Genomic DNA, 23,319 nt, shown 5'->3' with positions numbered 1-23,319 from the left:
ATTCCATTGTGCTTTGGAGGGTGGTGGGCACTGTGGCTTTTATTAAGGTCTAAGGCTAATGGTAGCTGTTAAAACTGCAGCAATGGCTGTAGAGAGGTGGCTCTGCAGAAGATTTTTCTGTATAAGAGATTGGGGTGGTTACTGGGCTTTGCATCCAAGATATAATGGAGTGAAAAAGCAGATTATAGAAATAGGATAAATAGCACAATCCTATTTACATAAAATTTTGTATGGCTTATCCCAAATTCTTTTCTAACACTAATTCAGGAGATGTTAATTTAGCTTCCAAAAACCTAGTGATATGCAGGCAAATAAGCTCATGAAAGACTGCAAACTAAATCCCCTTCCTAGATTATCTAAGAGATTCACAGTATACATTAGATTTGAAAGGCTGTGAGGGAAATGCCAAACATTTTTGAAATACATAGTAATAATCTCTTTACATTTGTTTATTGATAAAATACTCTTCTTTTTAGAATCAAAAACATTTTTATCAGCATACTTCTTAACATCTGCAATCGTTTTTCTCAGTAAGAAATGGAAGGACTGGTATAGAGAGATGTCTTACAGGATATTCACCAAACTGTTAACAATATTTGCCTCTGGGTGGTGGTTTCTGGATAAGTTTTCATTATTATTCTTTGTATGTTTTATATGTTTGAATTTTTATGATGAACAGGAGCTTTTTTTTTTTTTTTTTTTTTTTTTTGAGATGGAGTGTTGCTTTGTCACCTAGTGCAGTGGCGTGATCTCGGCTCACTGCAACCTCCACCTCCTGGGTTCAAGCAATTCTCCTGCATCGGCCTCCCGAGTAGCTGGGATTGCAGGCGTACACCACCACACCCAGCTAATTTTTTTTGTATGTTTGATAGAGACGGGGTTTCACCATGTTAGCCTAGCTGGTCTCGAACTCCTGACCTGTTTGCCTTGGCTTCCCAAAGTGCTGGGATTACAGGCATGAGCCACTGTACCTGGCCAGAACAAGAGTCATTTTTATAACAAGAGAAGGGATTTCAAATTATGAGCCTAATCGTTTGGTAATAAAATAGTAAATTCTTACCTTATATCTCACCTCATACTGTATTTCCATAGAGTTAAAGAGATAAATATAATAAATGAAATTATTAAAATAATCGCAGAAAATATGAATGAATGTCTTAAATTCTTGGAGTTGTGAAATAGCAATGAGTATATCTCATGCTCAGATCTAAATGCCATTCTCCATTCAAAGGCACCGGGACTCTTTGGAGAAATGGTTGATGGAAGAGAAAGAAAAATATATGCTTGGAACATCTTTTTATGTGTAGAAGTTCCTGAAGAATGATGATGGCATATCAAAAGGACACAGAAGCCAGCCAAAAGGAACTCTCACTGGGCATGCTGGCCAATTTGAGCATCAAAATAAATAATGATAGTAATGGATTTAATAAAATAGGAAGATATAAGTACATACTGATATAAATAAGTAAGTGAATAAATTGAAAGTTTTTTTAGGTATAAGATAACTTACATAGCCAGAAAGTACCATCCCACAAACTACTTATTAACTACAAAGGGGAAAAGAATAATTTTACAGTGGAGAAAACTAGAAGAATTACCTTAATCAAGTTAACATCACCAGTAGTGGGAGTGATCAAAAGCATGTATCACCAGATAATATGCAGTGAGAACTCAGCAATATTTCTGTGATAGTTCCACCAAAAATTAATAATTTAAATCTAATCATGAAGAAGCATCACACAAATCCAAATTGGAAACATTCTACCAAACATCTGGACTGTAATCCTCAAAAATGTCAAGATCATGAAAGTTAAGGTAAATCTAAGGAACTTCCAGATTGAAGGAGACTGAAGAGAACAAATGGCAACTGAATGCAACACATGATTCTAAACTATTTCATTTTGTTGTATAGGATGATATTGGAACAACTGGTGAAACTTGAATGGGGTGTGAGGATTAGATGGTAGTCTCAGTTTCCTACTTTTACCAATATGCCAGATCAGATGGTTGTATTATTCTCTAGAATGTCCTTGTTTGTAGGAATCACATCCTAAATTATTAAGAAGTGATAAGTCATCAGGTCAGCAACTTACTCTCAGGTGGAATGGGAAAAAAAGATTTTTTGTTCTGTATTTGCAACTTTTATGTAAGTTCAAGATGATTTCAAAATTTTAAAAATTACAAACATATATGCATATATTTCCATAAATTATGGTTATGTTTAAATGGGTAAGAAAAAGTTGAATACCCTACTTCAAAACAGGCAAAAGGTGAACGTTAAGAGGATGTTCTCAGAAGAAGATACAGAAATGACCGATAAATGTCACTATATCAAAAGAAACATAAACCAGAACCATAGAGATAGCACTTAGCATACGGTGGCTGGCATAGTAAAGGGTTAATGAATTTTAGCCATCATAATTGTTATTATTTCTGTTTATATGTTTGAAATTTGTCCATCTAGTCATCCCACCCAATCACCCTCCATCCTGCAAGTGGAGTGTTACTATATTATATTGACTTCATGGGGATTGATCATAACTAAGTTATTGAGAACCGATTTTTCTGTCAAGTACTATTCTTAGCATATTACATTTGTTATCTCATTTAATTCTTCAAAAATCCTATGATGTTAGCAGTATCCCCAGTTTGAAAAGAAGGAAATAGAAACAACAGATTTAGTTTATTTAAAGTTACACACGGACTAAAACTCAAGGGACCCCAGTCAACTTACTCTTGAAAAAGACCAAAGTTGGAAGTTTTATACTTTCTAATTTCAGAACATGTTACATAACTACAGTAATTAAAATAGTATGGTATAAAGTAAAAATTGCGTGTAAGGACAGATACACAAACCAATAGAATAGACAGCCCAAAAATAAATTTTTGCGTATATGGTCAAACAGTCTTCAATGGGATACCAAGATCACTCACAGGGACTGTTTAACAAATGGGAAAACTGGGTATCTAATGCAAAAATTAAAAATAAAAGTGAAGATAAATCCTTGTCTTACACCATATGCAAAAATTAAAATGGATTAAAGACGTAAACATAAGATTCAAAACTATTAAAATCCTGGAAGAAAACATAGGGGAAACACTTCTTAATCTTGGATTTGGCCATTATTTCTTGGATATGACACCAAAAGCACAAACAATAAAAGCAAAAATAGACAAATAGGACTACATCAAACATAAACTTTTGTGCATCAAAGGACTCAATCAACAGTGACAAGGCAACATAAGAAATGGTAAAAAAAAAAAAATTGCAAATTATATTATCTGATAAGAGGCCAATATCCAGAATGAAGAACTCTTACAATATGACAACATAAAAACAAATAACCTGACTTTGTAAAATAGGCTAAGGACTTGAATAGACATTTCTCCAAAGATGATATACAGAGGACTAACAGGCATATGAGTAAGTGCTCACTATCACTAATCATTAGACAATACAAGTCAAAACCACAAGATATCCCCCACATCTGTTAGGATAAAAATAAAAAATAGGAAAGGAAAAAGTAAAAAAGAACAGAAAAGATCAAGTGTTGGTTAGGATATGGAGTAATTGGAACTCTTGTGCACTATTGGGATTGTAAAATGGTGTAACTGCTATGGAAAACAGCGTGGCAGTTTCTCAAAACTGTATGATCCAACAATCCCACTTCTAGGTAGATGTCCAAAAAAATGGAAAGCAGGGATTCAAAGAGATATTTGGACACCCATGTTCATAGCAGCATTATTTGCAGTTGCCAAGAGGTGATAGTAGTCCAAATGTCCACCAACTGATAAATTGATAAACAAAATTTACCCATATAGTGGAATGTTATTTAGCCTTAAAAATGATGGAAATATATATTTCATATATAAATACATATGTAAAATACATATTACAACATGGATGAACCTTGACATTGTACTAAGTGAAATCAGTTACAAAAAGATAAATATGATTTTACTCATATGAGATATCTAAAGTAGTCAAATTCACAAAAACCAAAAATGGAATGGTGGTTGCCACAGGTTGAGGGAAAGAGGGAAATGAGGAGTGGTTGTTTCTTGTTTCATGGATATACAGTTTCAGTTTTGCAAAATAAAAAATTTCTGGAGATCTGTTTAACTTAATGTTAAGTAGTGTTACACAACACATCTGTTGAATATAGTTACCATTACTGAACTATATATTCAAAAGTAGTTAAGATAGTAAATTTTATATTATACGGGTTTTTTAACCACAATTAAAAAGAAAAATGGGGAAAAACAGATTGGATTTAAAAATCAGCATATTCTGTTAGTAGAAGATAAATCAAAACCAAACAAAGAAATACTCAAAGTAAAATGACAAATAAAAATATTCCAAGCCAAAAAAAAGCACCCCAAAAGCAAAAACACAATGAGATACACTTCACATCCTCTAGGATAGCTAGAATGAAAGAATCAGATAATAAAAAGTGTTGACAAAGATGTAAAGAAATCAGAACCATCATACACAGCTGGTGAGAACGTAAAATAGTATAGTCGTTTGGACTGGTACACTCTGGCATTTGTCAAAAAGTTAAAGTTACCATTTGACCTAGAAATTCTACTCCTAGGTATATCCCCCAAGAGGATCAAAACAAAACCTTTTGTGTGTGTGTGCATTTATGTACAAAAACCTGTACATAAATGTTCTTAACTACATTATTCATAATAGCTCACAAGTGGAAACAACGCAGTTGTTCCTCAACTGATGAGTGGATAAAATATGGTATATCCATACAATGGAATATTTATTTCACCATAAAAAGGAATGAAGTACTGATACAGGGTACAACTCAGATGAATCCCTAAAACATTATAGTAAGTGAGAGGAAACCAATTGTCTTAGTCCATTTTGTGCTGCTATAACAGAATACTATAGACTAAGTAATGTATAAACAATAGAAATTTATTTCTCATGGTTCTGAAAGTTTGAAAGCCAAAGGTAAAATTGCCAGCATGTTTGGTGTCAGTTAAGGACCTAGTCTCCACTTCCAACATGGTACTTGGAACACTGCATTCTCCAGAGGGGAGGAACCCTGTTCCTCACATGGCAAAAGAATGGAAGAACCAAGAGAATGAGACAGGACTGAACTCGCTCTTTTTTACTGGCACCAGTCCCACCCATGATGGTGAAGCCCTTATGGCCAAATCACCTTTCAAAGGTCCCACCACTTAATACTGTAACAATGGCAACTAAATTTCAACATGAATTTTAGAGGGGACCAACATTCAAAGCGTAGTATCAGTCATAAAAGACAACGTATTACATGATTTCATTTATATGAAATAATAGTATGAAATATAGAGAGGCAGAAAGTACATTAATGGTTCCTTAGTGCTAGTAGAATTGGAGGGAGTTGATAAAACAGGTATGAGATTACTTTTTGAAGGAATGAAAGTATTCTAAAATTGTGGTAATACTTAAATAGCTGTCAATATACTAAAACCATTGAACTGTACACTTTCAGTGGGTGAATTGTATGGTATCTGAATTCTATCTCAATAAAGTTGTTACCAAAGAAAAGAAAAGAGACCAATTGAATTTAGCCATTGGAGGTCATCAGTCACCATAATGAAAGCAGTTTTAATGGATGGGATGGGGGTGGTGACAGCCTACTTGGAATGGGTTTAAGTGAAAATGTAAGGAGAGGAGTGGTGACACTGAATTTTAGAAAATTTAAGGGGGTTTGATGCAGAGAAATAGAGCAGTAGCTGGCAAAGGAGATGGGACAAGTGGTTGTTATATTTTTTTCAAGGGAGAGATAACAGTATGTTTATATATTATAGGAAACAATCAATAGAAAAGGAGAAGTTAATAATGGAGGAGAGAGGAGAGAATTGTCCAAGTGATATTTTTTTGTATGAGGCCCGTGCACAAGTGGAGGCACTGGGTTGATATAGGAGTTTAGATAGTTCACATATGGCAGCCTGTGAGAAGACAGAATATATATTTGACTACACATGCTGAGAGTGTGGTGTCTTAGTCTATTCACGCTACTATAACAAAAATATCGTAAACGACAGCTTATAAATAACAGAAATGTATTTCTTATGGTTCTGGAGGCTATAAAGTTCCAAGATAAGGGTGCCAGCATTGTCAGGTTCTGGTGAAGGCCCCCTTTCTTCATAGATAGGTGTCTTCTCTTTGTAACCTCGCATGGCAGAAGAGGAATGTAGGCTACCATGGACCTCTTTAAGAGAGTGTTAATCTCATTTATGAGTGCTCCACCCTCATGACCTAATCACCTCCCAAAGTTTTCACTTCTTTCTTTTAATTTTTTTTTTTTTAACTTTTAAATTCAGGAGTATAAGTGCAGGTTTGTTACATAGGCAAACTTGTGTCATGGGGGTTTCTTGTAGATTATGGCATTACTCAGTTATTATGCCTAGTACCCATTAGTTATTTTTCCTAATCCTCTCCCTCCTCCCACCCTTCACCTTCCAAAAGGCCCCAGTGTGTGTTGTTTTCCTCCTTGTGTTCATGTGTTCTCAAGTTCTCACCTTTTAATACTGTTGCATATTAGCGCTCAACATATAAGTGTTGCGGGGACACAAGAATTCAAACCATAGCAGGTAGAAAATGTAGTGGTAGGACACCTTCTGGCTGCTTCTGTTTTCTCAGTCAAAGGTTATAAACTGATAATGAAGATGGAGGAAGAGATATTGGAGGTTTCAACTAAAAAAGGAAAAGAGAAAGTATGACATTATCATCTAGGAGAGTGAGGATATATATAATGGGAATAGCCTTAAGGGCCTATTGAGGTTTGTGGTCATGAAATTAAAGTCATACTAGTCTGTTTCTCTGGCCATTTTTAGCTATACTGAGGCAAGTGTGGAATAGACAGAGAGTTGTGTTTAGCCAGAATAGCAGGAAGTGTGACAAAGCAAGAGAAGAGCAAGGAAGTGAAGATAAGGATTGACCATGGATCGAGATGGTTAATTAATTGAAAGAGCTTATCAAAGCAGGTGAGTGAAAGGTGTGGTAGACAATGATATAGAGATCTCAGCAGGGTCAAATGATTGTATATGGGTACTAGGTGGAAAGAAAGTAGTGGTTATGTAGAGGGGTATGCATGAAATTGAGATTATAGAGGTATGCTAGTTATTGATAATGACATGGTCTAAGAAACAACCATGGGGATGATCAACTTAAATAGAATGGAGAATAGATCATTGGAAGAGAGATCAAAAAACTGAAAGGCCAGAGTGTTAGATGAGTCATGACCCAGAGTTGGATAGATGACAGCAACAGTGAAGCGTAGTAGGAGACATAGTCTAAAACCTTGTTTACATCAGTAATTAAAGGAAGTCAGAGTGATGTCAAGCTGAGTTATTTTTCATGAAGGATCATAACCCCTCTTAATAGTATCCCTGTAAGAATATGGATTGCTTAGCCCTACATGTAATTTGTGCATCCTCATAGTTCTTAGTATTTTCCTAACTGTGGCTCAGAGGTTTCTGCTGATCATTGTTCTTCTTGGTGCGCTTAATACATTCCTACACTTTGTAAGTTCTTAGTTGAACATCCATGGTGAAGATAGTCACCAGTATTGGTGAAGATAGTCACTCAGTATTCTTAGATGCAAATCATCAGTGGAGAAAAATCAGTAAATGACAGCCTTCAAGGTAACAGTAATGAAATTTTTAACTTGAAAATTACTTGTGAATAGACTTCACAGTCTCTATAGTCACATGCAAATTATATGCTAATATAACTAGCTCAGCAAACTATTTTATACAATTAGTTGAGACACTTAATATTGTGCCTACTGCCTTACAAGGGTATCTCACTATTTGTCATAGATGAATGACATATATGTGTAAATAGAATTTTGGTAATACAAATCATACTTTCTCATGTATTTGCATAATAATGTCAAAAATGCTTCATCTTCACTTTAAATTAATCCTAATTGGGAGTGATAACAGCTTCTTGTCCTAAGTATTTCTATCAAGTAGTTAAATCAATATTTAAATACACAAGAAGTTCTTATTTTTAAAAGCCTGGCAATGACTGATTTTAATGAGAAAAATCATTTTTGAACCATATGATTTCAAAGTCAGAATGGACAACATAGATTATCTAATACAACCCTTGGCTTTACAGATGAGAAAATTTCGAGGACCAGGACAGAAAATTTAAACAATTTACCTTATACCACACATGTACATGTTGACACAGGTAGAACTAGAACCCACATCTTAACCTACATTCCACTGTACAATACTCGTATCTAGTTTATATATTTGTAAGCATACACTTCACAGTATTGAGTTTTCTTTATTCATCGTGTACCAAGTGCTTTGTAAGTAAGGCCTTGGTGGAGGCCTCGATCAGTGCAACTAAAAGAGAAATCTCTTCCTAAAACTATGCACCTGAATGCTTCATTTGGCTATGTTGAATGAAGCCATGTTCAGACCTCCTCTAGGCCACATTACCACAGGCTTTTCATTGAATCTAGATCGCCATCTGGGACTTTATCTTAGCATAGCCAAAAGAGCAGGTAATTTGAGTTTTTTAAACTTTGAGTTTTAAGTGCCATTTGTGTCTCTTAATTGTGGTACAGCCTTGGGCAAATTACTTAGCCTCAAAATGGTCTTAAAATCTCAACCATAAAATGGGGAGAATGACTATACTTAACCTCACAAGGTTATTCTATTCAGCAAATGTGGTGACTGTGATACAAAAGTGTTTTGATTATTTACTATGTACCAGACACTTTATCAGATGATATAGTTAAAATCAGGTAGTCCTATTGAAAATCAACCTAAGAGCCTGTTATCTATGTATAGATTTTTCACTTATCAACAAGTTATTTTAATATCACATGTACATGATCTTATTTTTGTAACTTACCTTTTCACTGATAAAATCTTGTCTCCTGTTACCCAAGGTTTTTTGTTGGTGGTGGCAGTGTTGTATATTGTTATTTACTCATATTTAAATATTTTTTTATTAAACCCCTCAGTTGAAGTGACTTTTTTTCTTTTTTCTTAATTATTAAAAGATTTTTAAGTGTTTCTTTGAAGACTTTTGCTAAGCATTCCTTTGTTTGTTTCCAAAACTGTAGTTTTTATCTGTTATTTATCATCGACCTGTGCTTGATTTCTTTTGTAGAATACTACATCTGATTCTTTTTCTTACAGCTAATGTTTTTATCTTTCTTAATGAGAGTGAATGACAACATTACTTTTCACAGCAAAACCAATGCAATTTGTTGATAGGAATTAGAATTATGTGATGCAAATGTGCTTTAGACTTCTTGAGGAAAATTAGAGATGGGGGATAGAATATTGATAAGCATGAATTTCATTTTTTTCTATCATCTCTAAAAAATATTAAACTTTGTTATCAGAAAACAGGTTTACATTTATGTCATTTGGCCCCTTTTATCCATGTTTATACATTAGTATAAAGAAATAAATTCTTGCCAAACTGCATGGTAATATTAGCAGAAAAGCATGAATAATGCACATGGAACAATTTTACTTTTTTAACTAAAGAAAATATTAAATGTTTGATATTTTAAAGGTAAAAAGTAAAGTTCTAGTAATTGTTTTTATGTTCTTTGTATAGCTAATAGTTTTAAAGGCACATTGTAGAATCTCAAAATGCATCATTGTAATATAAAAGTTGTTGAAAATACAAGAAAATCAGGCAAAATAGTATATAAATTCATATAATGTGATCACAAAATGATTAGAAATGTGCCACTTTTGAAGCATGTTTTAAATACTTTGATAACGTAATCTTTGTTGAATGTTTGGAAACATTAGTAAAGAAGGCAGGATCTTTTTAACTGGGTTTACTTCTTGCCAACTCCTGTTTTATCAGTGCCTACACTACTAAACACACACAGAAGAGTAAATATCCTCAAAAGCAAAGGATTTTAATAACAAACCAAAATTTTAGATGACAATACAAGATACTGATTTTCAGCAAAAAGATATGTGTGTGTGTGTGTGTGTGTGTGTATATATATATTACTGTAAACATTGCTGGCAAAGAAACATGGAGATTAACAGTACTTAGTATTTTAGTATCAATATCATGTAAATAATTTCAGTTTTAAATGATTTAATCCCGTATATTCAAAAATTAATATTCACAATTGATATACCTAAATCTATTGATTTATTCCATTTTATTTGTTATCAAATAGTTTATTTTTCTAGAAATCTAATTAGAGGAATTTATTTTATTACTTATAAAATTTTAAGCATTGTTGATGATTGAACTGTCAGGGTTAAATAAGAAATTAAGAAGTATTGGCTTCGCATCTTCCTTTTTATTCTCATATCAAAGAACCCCCTATTCTGTGCAACATGGTAAGAATCAACAGAGTAAAAAAATAACCTATGGAATGGGGGAAAATATTTGCAAATCATATGTCTAGTAAAAGGGTTCATGTTCAAAATATTAAGGAACTCAAACAACACAATAGCATGAAAACAAATAACTCAATTTAAAAATTGGATAAGGACCATAATAGACATTTCTCAAAAGAAGCCATACAGATGACCAATACGTATATGAAGAAGTGCTCAACATTATTCATCATCAGGGAAATGTACATTAAAAACACGATGAAGTTTCACCTCACACCTGTTAGAATGACTGTTATCAAAAAGACAGAAGTGTTGGAGATGATTTGGAGAAAAAGGAACCCTTGTATACTGTTGGTGGAAATATAAATTAGAACAGCCATTGTAGAAAATAGTATAGAGGTTCCTTAAAAAATCAAAAAGAGAACCAACATATCCAACAACCCCAGTTCTGAGCATTCAGTCATTTGACACTTATGAATGAAAATATATTCTGAGAAATACATTATTGGGCAATTTCATCATTGTGCAAACATCATAGAGAGTAATTACACAAACCTACATGGTACAGTCTACATACCTAGGCTCTATAGTACTCTCTTGGGCCTAGCCTACAAACTTGTGCAGCATGTTACTGGACTGAATAGGCTATTTTAATACAGTTATTTGTGTTTCTAAACTTAGAAAAGGTTCAGTAAATAATAGTCTAAAAGATAAAAAGGGGTACACCTGTATAAGGCATTTACCAAGAATGGAGCTTACAGGACTGGAAGTTGCTCTGGGTGAGTCAGTAAAGGAGTGGTAAGTGAACGTGAAGGCCTAATATACTAAAGCATACTACTGTAGACTTTATAACACTGTACATTTAGGCTGCACTAAATTTATTAAAAATATTTTCCTTTCTTCAATAAGAATTCACCTTAGCTTCTGTAACATTTTTAATTAATAAACTTTTGCATTTTAAATGAGTTTTTGACTCTTGTAATAACAGCTTAAAACACGCTTTGCACAATTCTACTAAAATATTTTTTCTTTATATTCTTATTCTATTTGCTATTTTTAATTTTTTTACTTGTAAAATTTTTTTGTTAAAAACTGAGACACAAGCATGCACATTACTCTAGGCCTGTGTGGGGTCATGATTATCAATATCACTATCTTCTACCTCCACATCGTTTCCCACTGGAAGGTCTTCAGGGACAGTAACACACACACAGCTGTCATCTCTTGTGATAACAATGCCTTCTTCTGGAATACCTCCTGAAGGTCCTGCCTGAGTCTTACAGTTAACTTTTTTTTTTCAATAAATAAAAGGAGTATACTCTAACAATAAAAAGTATAATATAGTAAATACATAAGCCAGTAAAATTGTCATTTGTTATTATTATGTACCATACATAATTATATGTGCTGTACTTTTTAGGACAAGTTTGTTTATACCAGCATCACCATAAACATGTGAGTAATATGGCTACAACATCACTAGATGATGGGAATTTTTCAATTCTATTCTAATCTTATGGGACAATCATTGTATACGTGGTCTATCATTGACCAAAACGTCCCTATGCAGCGCATGACTGTATATGTAAAGGAAATAAAATCAGTATGTTGAAGACATATTTACACTCCCATGTTTACTGTACCATTATTCACAATAATCAACATATGGAATCAACATAAGTGTTCATCAAGGGATAAATGAATAAAGAAAATGTGGTCTACACACACACAATGGACTTTTAGCCTTCAAACAGAAATCTTGTCATTTGTGACAACACGGATGAAACAGAAGAACATTATGGTAAATGAAATAAGAAGGACATTGTGGTAAATGAAATAAGCCCAACACAGAAAGATGAATATTGCATGATCCCCTCTTATTACTATATGAAATAATAATGGTTTGGGGTAGAATTATTATTAGTGGATTAAAATGCATTGGCTATATTTTTGATCCACTCTCCTATAACCCATAGTGACATTCATCAGATGGTTGGCTGGAATTCATTTCATAATCTGAAAGCTTGCAGATTTTACCCCTTGTGCAAAGCAAATTGATCCAGATTAGAATTGAATCTACTGCATTCAGACAGCAGCACTGTGTTCTGAAAGGTTGATCTAGCTGGGACAAATGTGTGTTAAGATATGAAATAGTCATAAAATTGCCCTTACAGAATATTATTTTTACACATATTTCCACACTCGTGAAAAAAAATATATCTATGTAATCTACAGCATTTTCACTGAAAATGGAGAAATAACTGTATGAGAAATAGCCAAACTACCAAATTCTTCATTATCTGGAGCTGTATTTGTTTTGTACACAACAGCATTTTTTTTGTTTGTTTTGTTTTTGCAAGATAGACACTTTTGGGTTTATTGTGGCTGTTCAATTACATGTTTACAGAGATGTACAGATATTTTTCCTGAACCACCTACCATTGATTTTGCACACTAAGGAGTCTGCTATATTTCCTAACATTTTATATTCTTTACTGCTGCATTCATGCTTCAAATTAGATTTCATTCTTTCTTTAGGATATTTCTTCTGCCTATGTGATTGTTTACTTAGGATCACAGTAAAGCAAATACTTGTGTAATTTTAAGGTCACCCACAGCTTTTACAACATTAGGCACTTCAATGTCTATGGAATTGCTATGCTCATGACATTATCATGACATTAATGTTCAGTCATAGCACACAGATTGTCCATTATGCAGAATCTTAACTTCAGATAATGTAAAGCAGATTTTCCTCATGCTTACTAAAGATTCTTTGAGATATTTCGTAGCATTTGTAAAATATTTTAAAACAATAACATTAATGCTAGTATTTATATGGGAAATAAATTTGGTTTTCTTCTTAAATTCATCCATTTATTGCCTTCTTTTAACAAAGGAAGTGAAGATTATACTCACTTTTCTTCATGTGTCTGAAAAAAATCAACTTTTAAAATTACTATTATTTTAGAAGTTCTAAGAAAATTAACTTTGATGGAAGATGGAAGCTCAGGTGATCAGGACATTGATTCAGGTGTACTTGGCATAGCAGTTCATTAACTATGTGTTAATTATGTATGATTACTCCTGAAAATCTATAGTGGCTTCATCTTTTAGGTTGCTTCATTAAATCATTAATTTTCTTGGAGGTAACTAAGCCTGACATAATTAAGTCATCTTAGTCTCCACAGGTTTTTATCTCCCCATGATGTCAGGAACACTGAGCAAGTTATTATAAAGCATTGTAACTTATTCCTTGTATGTACTGACTTTATATTTTAGGATTATATAATACTATTTTGACATTCTTAAGTAATCTAATAAATGTATGCCTTTTAATTATTTACTTAATGTTTTAGCATAGATTTTGTACTTCTGTCTAATAACCCATTTATGTATTTGAACCACTTCTTTTACCAACAGGTCTTTGACCCCTGGCTACATAAAGCTGCTTCAGTTTATCCAGAACATCATTTATGAGGAAGGATTTGATGGATCCAATCCTCAGGTATTAAATAGCTTCAAAGTCTTTTATAATTATTTATATAATGCTGTTTTCAAATTCTTTAGGGGTGGCAACCCAGAAGTTTTAGAATAATATACAGTGAACAAGCTGTTTTCAAGCACAGTACATGTAAATAAGCAGAGCACAAGCAGCTTTAGTTTGACTATTACTGTGTATTTAGAGTTTCAGCTAAGTTCTCAGTGGAGGCACATAAGACATACACATGCTTTATCAACATCATTTTTAAATATGCATTTGTAGCATTTAGGATTAAGTAGCTGCATTTTGAAAATTACTTTTAAATCTGCAAGGTTTGTACTTTTCTATTTAAATTGTTCCTGTTTCTGTCATTCGACCTTAATTTCAAATTACCTTATGAGTAAGAATTATCTTAAGATTTTATTACATTATGCTTTGTTTTATTGAATTAAAAAATACGTTATTTGCCATATTAAGTATCTTATAATGACAATTTCTCTGTAGCTCTAATTTTTAAAACTTCCTCCAAATTTCCACTAATAAAGATGTTCTGGTTAGTTTAACTTAAACAAAATGTGAAAGATTTTATTTCTACATATCATGCCTTTCAGAATTCTTCCACAGTGATTTTAATTGCTTTTGCTACTAAATGATTTGCATTACATTTGTATTATTTTAGCAGAAGTCTTTCTAAAGCACCATTATTTTATTGAAGACAGAGAAACTGAAAGTCTTATTTTTGGCATCATCAGCTACATTTGTGCTTAATTCATGGATTTTTAAATATTCTTGTAAACTTTATTATTATATTTAACAGTTTTTCCATGCAAAATAAATTATTTTTCAATTTGTTTTGATTGCCAGTTTAATTGCAGGTTGAAAATACTTATGTGTGTATGATAAAGTACAGACATTTATTTATAGGTGGCTTCTCATGTATGTCATAATTTTTGTGACAGCCTTTAGTATTTATTACAATTTTATTTTGCTCAGTGTTGCTCCATTTTTGGCCCTACCTAATATTGGTGGGTACTGTGTCTTTTCTTTGGTGCCAGTGCTTGTCTGGAGAGGTAAATTGGTCCCTGACAGACACCTCTCCCGACTTGCTGTGGTAACTATGGAAACAGGCATGTCATAACAGTTCCTATGGTACAGTGTGCAGAGCTGCTGCTCTTGCAGGATGATGACATATCTTCTGAGAGTAAGAAATTTTATAGAATCCCAAAAGCAAAGGTAATAGCAAAAGGAATACACACACACACACACACACACAGAGATACATCTTAAAAATCCTTACTAAGTAAGCTAGTATAGGAATAGAATAAAACATTTGTTCTCTTAGTTGTTTATTCGACTGTGAAAACACCACTATTTTCAAGAAACAATTTTATTTTTCCCCACAAAAATTGATAGACAACAAACTGGAGCTGGTTTGGCTTTCTGAACCAGAAATTCTATAATTACTGACTTTTATGAAGATTAAACAGCGTTCAGGTAGACATTCATATGGTGAATACCAAAACTGTTTTTAAATTAAAATGTACCAATACCAATACATTATTATAGAATTATACTTACAATTTTATTGCAACTAAAATATAATGAATTTTCTTCTTTAAATTAATTGTAGTGTTTGCTAAATTACTTGTTAGTCCGTGTATCTGTCTCAGAAACTTTAGATAAGTTCTAGAAGCCACAGAAATATACCTACAAGGCACTACTTCAAAAAATATTATTCCTAAGTCAAGAATAATGTTCTGACATTGAAATAAATCTTATGTTTTAAAAGAAAAGTTTTATCTTTTTCAAACATTATGTTTTCAAATAAACTGAAGTAATTTGAGACAACATATAGAAATACAGAATATTGTATACTACCTTATAATTAGCCTTGGTAGTAAGTAAAGTAGTGTAGCTAATCTATAAAAATAATTAGAGTGCAGACATTTACAAATTGTGCTCATAATTTCATTTAAGTTGTTATTTTTAAATATCTTAGAAATATATGATAAAAATGAAATTTGACATGGATTTTACTTAGAATACCAGATTAAATATTTTGGATGTTCTCATAGGAATAAAACTATTTATTGTACAGCTGACAAGGTTCATTTTTTAAATCTTATGCCACACAGTATGCCCCATTATTATATGGTATAGCAAAGGAATTGTATATCCTAAAGGACACAAGAGATTTATAATTCAGCCTTTGTTTTTGCAATTACTATTATATTTTTTAAAATATAAATGAAGTATTATGCTCAATTATATTCTGTTGTGCTGGGTACCAACCTCACTTAAATATCTTATCCCTCATTCATTTTTTGGCTTAATATTTTCATTCACTTGATATACATATATCAGTGTATCTGTCAGAATCATTAAACCTCTGTAGTTTTCCTAATTTCATGCCTAACAGCATTTTTGTTATAAACTTTTATCTGGTACTTTTTAATACAATAATAGGTAATGAGACAGTGGGTTAAAATACTGTTGATCTTTAGTTTCTGAAATGTTGACAGAGAAAACGATATTATCCTGCTCTCGTTTTACCTTCATGTTTCATTCTAATATCTAGATTTTTTTTTTTTTTTGTATGTTTCTCTCCCTTTTTCTAGAATGCTCTTTCTGTTGGGAATCTTAACTTGTTTGTTATCATGAGATAACAAATTTAGAGATAGCAAAATGAACTTTACATTCTTGCCATTTTACTTAAATTCTGAGGTTTTAAATAATAAAGAAAAAAGAATAACCCATCATATTTTACAGATATCTTACACTAATTCACCAGAAATGTATTTATACTTCTAACCTAAGCCCTGGTACATCTCATTACTTCATTTCATTCAAGTAATGCAGAAATAAAAAGAAAACAATTTTTGTGGACCATTGAGGATGATAACATAGGGTGTCTTAGGTGGTTGTCTATCATAAGTCTAACACAATCATTTAAAATATTGAACCAACTGCCTACATAGTGCGATCATATTTTAGGTCCTTAGAGTCAGGAAGTTTTTTTCTAATACGCTTATTCTAAAATCCTTTTTTTGTAATTTCATTCTTATAGTCTTATCCAGGCCATTATATCCCTTCAGTTGTATTGAATCATAGAGCAACAATGTTATCTTCTCTCCTTTTAATTTTTTTTTTTTTAATGGACTCTCACTCCGTCACCCAGGCTGGAGTACAGTGATGCAATCTCAGCTCCCTGCAACCTCCGCCTCCCAGGTTCAAGCAATTCTCCTGCCTTCAGCCTCCCAAATAGCTGGGAATAGAGGTGCACACCACCACACCTGACTAATGTTTGTATTTTTAGTAGAGACAGGGTTTCACTATGTTGGCCAGACTGGTCTCAAATTCTTGACATTAGGTGATCTGCCCTCCTCAGCCTCCCAATGTGCTGGGATTACAGGTGTGAACCACAGTGCCTGGCCTCTCCTTTTAATTTTAAAATGAAAAAAACTGGCTGGATGCAGTGTCTAACACCTGTAAGCCAAATACTTTGGGAGGTGGAGGCAGGAGGATTGCTTAGTCCAGGAGTTCAAGGTCAGCCTAGGCAACATAGCAAGACCCTGTCTCTGCAAAAAAAAATAAAAGAAAAATTAGCTAGATCTGGTGGCACATGCCCCTCGTCCCAGCTACTCTGGAGGCGGTAGTGGGAAGATCACTTGAGCCCAGGAGTTCGAGACTACCCTGAGCTATAGTAAGGCCACTGCACTCTGGGTAACAGAGAAAGCCACTATCTCAAAAAAAAAAGAAAAGAAAGAGAAAATAAAGTCCTAAGTAATGTGTGTGTCTTGTCCAGAATCATCCATCTACTTAGTTACACAGTCCTGACTATAATTCTCTCTTATTCATTTACTAGCTTATGTTCCTTTAGACTTTTGTCTTCTAACATTTCAATGTTTTATTCATTTTTCTTACTTTCCATGATCAATAAATTCTGCTTGAAAAAGGAATACACAAATTCAGTTTCATTTGTAATATCAGGGAAATAGATATATTGTGTTGGACAATAACTAGTTGGTTAACAAATTTTATCAGGGTATTTTATAGCAATAGCAAGTGATACATTTTAGGAATTTGTTTCATCAGGAATCACATATAAAGCAGCACGCGTTCCAAATTCTGTTAAAGCCATGAAAAGTTAGAGCCATCTTCCTTTTCCCATCAATTCTAATAATGAATTTTCAATTATTTGCACATGCCAGGTTTTGTTAATGCGTTCTTCCTTTGATCAGAAATTTTGCTGAATTTTTAAGGAAAGTATTTACAAAACATTTACTTAGTTAGAATAACCCAAACAATAGAATTTATTATAAACACATCTGTTGTTAAACGTTTATTCACAGTGATTTATTCACAGTTTCATTAATAGTTTTTAAATGTTCTTTTCCCAAGAAATATAGTCACTTATTGTGACCTTAATGTCGGTAGGCTCAAGTTCTAAATGTTCACCTGTTAAATTTTATGAAAAGTGTTGAACTTAAATTATTATTTTAAGAGCAGCTTCAAGAAGAAAAACCAGAGGCAAATGTAAAATATAAAACCAAAAAGTCATGTATCTTTAAAGTTTTTTTCAAAGAAAAGATCAGGCAGTAGGTAGGATAAAATTAAATGAGAAATATTATACAATTTATAGTTTACTGAAAGACAGAATTTTCTAATACTGACAAGGGGTTTGAGCATTCTAGTTAAGATTTCATTATTATCTGTTTTATTAAATATTTTAAGTGCATTAAGTATAATTCTTAGAGTTGTGGCCGTTAAAATTTAGATACAATTTAAAGCTTAAGGCGTATGATACTGTTCAGATTTTTCAAAAGTTAAAAAAATGTTATTTTTTATAATCTTGTGATCAAAACAGTTTCATTTATATTGCTTAATGTACCAATAGTACATAAAAATTTTTAACACATCTATTGACATTATCTCCCTGATGTTATAAATAAAGATAAGAACTGACAGATAAAAGTAGTATTCTATTGATTAACAAAACTTTACATGTTTGCTTTTTTCCCACTTTCTTTTAGAAAAAACAAAGAAACGTTTTAAGAATAGGAATTCAGAATCTTGGCTCACCTTTATGGGGAGATGATATTTGCTGTGCAGAAAATGGTAGCAACAGTCACAGCCTTACCAAGTTCCTCTATGTTCTCCGTGGTCTTCTGAGAACCTCTCTTTCAGCCTGCATCATCACAATGCCAACACATCTGATCCAGGTAAGAACTTTCCAGAACTATTTTTTCATAACTCATGGTGATATAGTATGACATCGTGGTTTTAATTTGCATTTCCATGATAACTCATGATGTTGACCATCTTTTCATGTGCTTTCTGGCCATTTGCATATCTTCTTTTGTCTGTCTTTTGTCCATTTTTTATTGATAGTCTCATTATCAATTTGTAAAGTTCCTTGATATTTTAGCTACAACTTGGTAATAATTTTCCTCCTATCTATGACTTGCTTTTTCTATTTTCTTAACAATGTCTTTTGAAGAGCTAAAGTTTTCAATATTGATGAAGTTCAATTTATAAATTTTTTAGTGGTTAGTGGTTTACCTCCCTCACACCTCCAATCTTTACAGTCTTTGCCCTCTCCAACGTCTTTTTCTTATGGTTTCTTCCAAACATTTTATAGTTTTTTCTTTTACTAATGAATCAATGTATTTCCATTTGAATTTTTTCCAGTTTTAGTTCGTGTTCTGAAACAGCTTTTAGTTTCTTTCTTTAATTAATATTTTATGTAAAGTATATGTTAATATCAGTATCGTTTACTTAAGTACATACTGTCTGCCTCAGGCATGTGATTTCATATGATCTTATATATCTACTACATTGTAGTCTCCATAGACGGAGGGCCAGATATTTATACGTTTCTTTATAGGCTTTATGGTAATAATATTAAACGTGGTTTTAAAATTCTTAACACAGTACCTAGGCTTTTCCTAGATAATCAGTAAATGTTAATTAAATGAATATTGAATCTTTATTATAAAGTTACGTAATCTTGGTGTCTCTGTTCCAACATACCTAGACCCTACCTGCAAATAGCAAATGTATTAAAATGACATTTAGTTACATTCATTATATAGAGCATATATAGCAAATATGACTGAAAAGTGTGACAAATGAAAAGTGAATTTAGCTAGATGCAGTGCCTCACACCTATAATCCCAGCACTTTGGGAGGCTGAGGCAGAAGGATCACTTGAGGCAAGAAGTTCAGCCTGTGTAACAGCAAGTCCCCATTTCTACAAAAAGTTAAATTAAATTTTAAAAGCAGTGAATTTGGTCTACTTGGCCAGTAGAATTTATTTATTTATAATGGTCAGCAGAGGATAACTCAGTTTTCCTTGAAGGACTTTTTATACATTGTGTCTGGACCTAAATTATTATCATTAGCTTAAAATTGCAGACATATCATAAGGAAACTCCTTTCTCTAATCATGCTAGACATTGTACACATACTTGTATTGCTTCCGTTGTTAATAAGTTATCATAAAGTTAGTACTCAAATAATAGTTTGGTTAGACATGGTGAGCTTTTTATGATAAATAAACATGAAACAGACTTATCAGATACTGATGAAAATACTACTACTTATACTACTACTACTATGCTATTGCTACAACTATTTATTAGCCATGTGCTACATCCCAAGCACTTTACAAGCATTAGGTCCTTGAATCTTCAGTGCTACCCTGTCAAACAGGTTGTTTTACCTCTGTTTCCATAGGGTCACCCACTTAATAAGTAGCAGGCCAGTGTCCTTACCTGACTTCAAACCTTATCATCCTCAGCATTAGATCATATGGCTTCACTAATCATCACAAAAACCCTGCAAGATAGCTGTGATTTCAATTGCAAAGGCAACTAAACTAAAGTTAAATGATTATCCAATATCCCATATCTGTTGTACATTTTAAGCTGGTATTCAAGCTCAGATCTGGTTAACTCAAAAATTTAAACTCCTTCCCCTCTGTCACACTGTATCCTATGTGTCCTGAATTATTAACTACCTTTGATGACACTAAGTTTCTATTAGGAAAAAAAAGTTATTGGCTGATGTTGTAATTATTCTACATTTTTAAAAGAAAATTATTAGTGTAAAATATTTGATAAATTAGTACATATAAAAGATTAAACAAAAAGTTCCATTCTAGACAAGAGAGAAAAAGATAAATATGCTTCCTTTTGCATAATTGCAAAGCAAAGAAAAACAATTATGAAAAAAATATGTGTATATATGTAACTTTAAATTTTATTCCAATGGGGCCTCTGTGAGAAAACGGAAAGAAGGAAAAGGAAAACACTTTTTTAAAGCCATTTTGTTGGTGATCATCTTTATCACTTAAGGAAGAGATTCCCATTGTGGATGTCTGTGACAGTGAATCCTGTACCCTCATTTAAGGGAACAGCAGATACTATCAGATGACCTCAAGTCAGCCTATCTAGACCACTGATTAAATAATGAGTGAATGATGTAGTGATCTCGATGTTTGAACCTGAAACAATATTTTAACTTTGATACTTTACAGATATATTTAAGCCCCTGTATAACTGGAAGATAGATTAAATTTATGCTTCTTAACATAGCAGTAAAGAGACTCCTTTGAAATAGACATAGCAAAATATAGGGTCAGATTTTGGTAATGAGTATAAAGTTATATAGTGTGACAAAGAATTAAGACATATTCCTCAAAACAGAGAATGTCTTTTTTTAAAAAAAAACTGCACAGCCTTCTAAAATTTTCCCAATTTTCAATCTCTCATTCCTAGACAGTTTTTGCAAAGTTATCATATAGTAGTCTTCTAGCCCTAATACCAATTGAGTTATAAAAAACAAATAAATTTTCCCTTGCTCTTTGAACATGATATCTGACCATATATTTGTTTTTATATGAAAATGTTTAGGAGAAAATATAAAACATATACTTCTTCCAACCCATCATTATATAAATAGGTAAAACTTTTAATAACTTTTAAAGTCTGTCAAGGAAAATCAGTCTTTTGGCTAAGGAAAGAGAATAAGAATTGCAAGCAGTATGCTTGGAAAGGTAATCAAAGATGTACGAATACATATAACCAGGGCACTGTGAGTTTATTTAATAAAAAGTTACATGGTGATTACTATGGGCCAGTTGCAGTCCAAAATGCTTTTCAAATCTTAACTCATTTAATTCTCATAATAACCCCATATGGTTGGTACTGTCATTATCTTTTCCCAAGATCACTCAGCTAATGAGTGGCAGAATTTAGACTTAAGTAGTCTACCTCCTATTACCATAATCTTAACCACTGTGCTATGCTAATTGTTCCACAGAGATACTAGAGTCGAAATTTAGAAACAAACTGTGCACAAAGTAGCATTCAATGATAGAAAGAGCCTGAGATCTTAGAGGCAGATAGATCCAACTAGTTTCATAGTCTTAGTCAAGTCTTAATTTTTTCAGCCTCAGCTTCACCTGTGAAAATGGAACAAAAAGTATCCAGTTAAGAGGATTAGTAGTAACATGTACTTAAACAGTGCTGGCACATAGTAGGCATTCAATATATGTTAACAGTTGTCATCTTCACTATTATTACTTAAACAGATCTCCAAAATTGAGGATTTGAACAGAGATAAGGCTACAAAAAATAAGGTATAAAAGTCTATCAAAGCAATAGAAATCTCCTGCCGCCTCTTTTTATGGAAGACACTGACAGGATCTTCTCACAGGTTAGGCCTGAGACAAACCAGGAGGCATAAATAAAGTCAGTTGGCCATCCAAATATTAGTACCATCACTATCTTGAAACAAGACTCTTTAAACATCATACATCAGCTTCCTGTCCACTATGACCAGTGCCACCTCTGGAGATTGTAAGTTAGGGTTTAAATGGTGATTGAATAACTGTGGGTAATTTAACTTATACACTTATTTAACAATGCAGGCACTGTTCTAGGCACCTATAGGGATACAGTAGCTAACAAGACAAACAAGGTTTCTATTCTCATGGAACTTTTTCAACAATGTAAAAGATAGGATGGAACAGAAAAGTAGTATATGTGAGTTTATTGATACTTGAGCTTGGGTGTGGTAGTAGAGTGGTTTTGGGCAGAAATAGAAATGTGGTTGGATATCCTTGAAAATTTTATCATACATATAGTTGGCATGTATAGATAATAAAATTGTGGTACCTTTGAGTGCATTATATAAATTAACATTAGATTAAAGGTATTTTGTATAAAATATCCTTATTTCTTGAATTGTTAAACCAGCCAGTTGGTGTTCTTACTTTAGTTATTAGCATTCTGTCAGACTTGTATAGTAATGATTAGTTACCCTTTATTATACTTTTGGCATGCTTCCCATGTTTAATTTCATTGTAGGGAAGGAACACATAGTTAAGGAAATTGCAAAGAGAGGGAAGAGTTAAAATAGGGAAAATAATGACATAGATTCAAAACTGATTTTAACTTATTGTTATAATAAGACTT

General features: G+C 32.7%; 1 protein-coding gene across 3 annotated transcripts in view; it reads left to right on the top strand.

The window, feature by feature from the left end:
• Window positions 1–23,319, top strand: part of ELP4 (elongator acetyltransferase complex subunit 4) — a 259,126-nt gene that overhangs the window by 96,516 nt on the left and 139,291 nt on the right. For all 3 annotated transcript variants that reach the window (XR_003115721.1, XM_025357974.1, XM_025357975.1), the window contains exons 6-7: window positions 13,777–13,861; window positions 18,871–19,059. Coding sequence is in view for 2 of the 3 variants with exons in the window: in XM_025357974.1 (XP_025213759.1) it covers window positions 13,777–13,861; window positions 18,871–19,059 (274 nt within the window). In the remaining variant the exon portion in view is untranslated. The remainder of the gene's footprint in view (window positions 1–13,776; window positions 13,862–18,870; window positions 19,060–23,319) is intronic.

The sequence above is a fragment of the Theropithecus gelada genome, chromosome 14 (assembly GCF_003255815.1).
Source record: "Theropithecus gelada isolate Dixy chromosome 14, Tgel_1.0, whole genome shotgun sequence".
In the NCBI taxonomy this organism is placed as follows: Eukaryota; Metazoa; Chordata; class Mammalia; order Primates; family Cercopithecidae; genus Theropithecus; species Theropithecus gelada.
The sequence above is the reverse complement of the archived record's forward strand: the minus strand, read 5'-3'. Positions and strand labels throughout refer to the sequence as shown.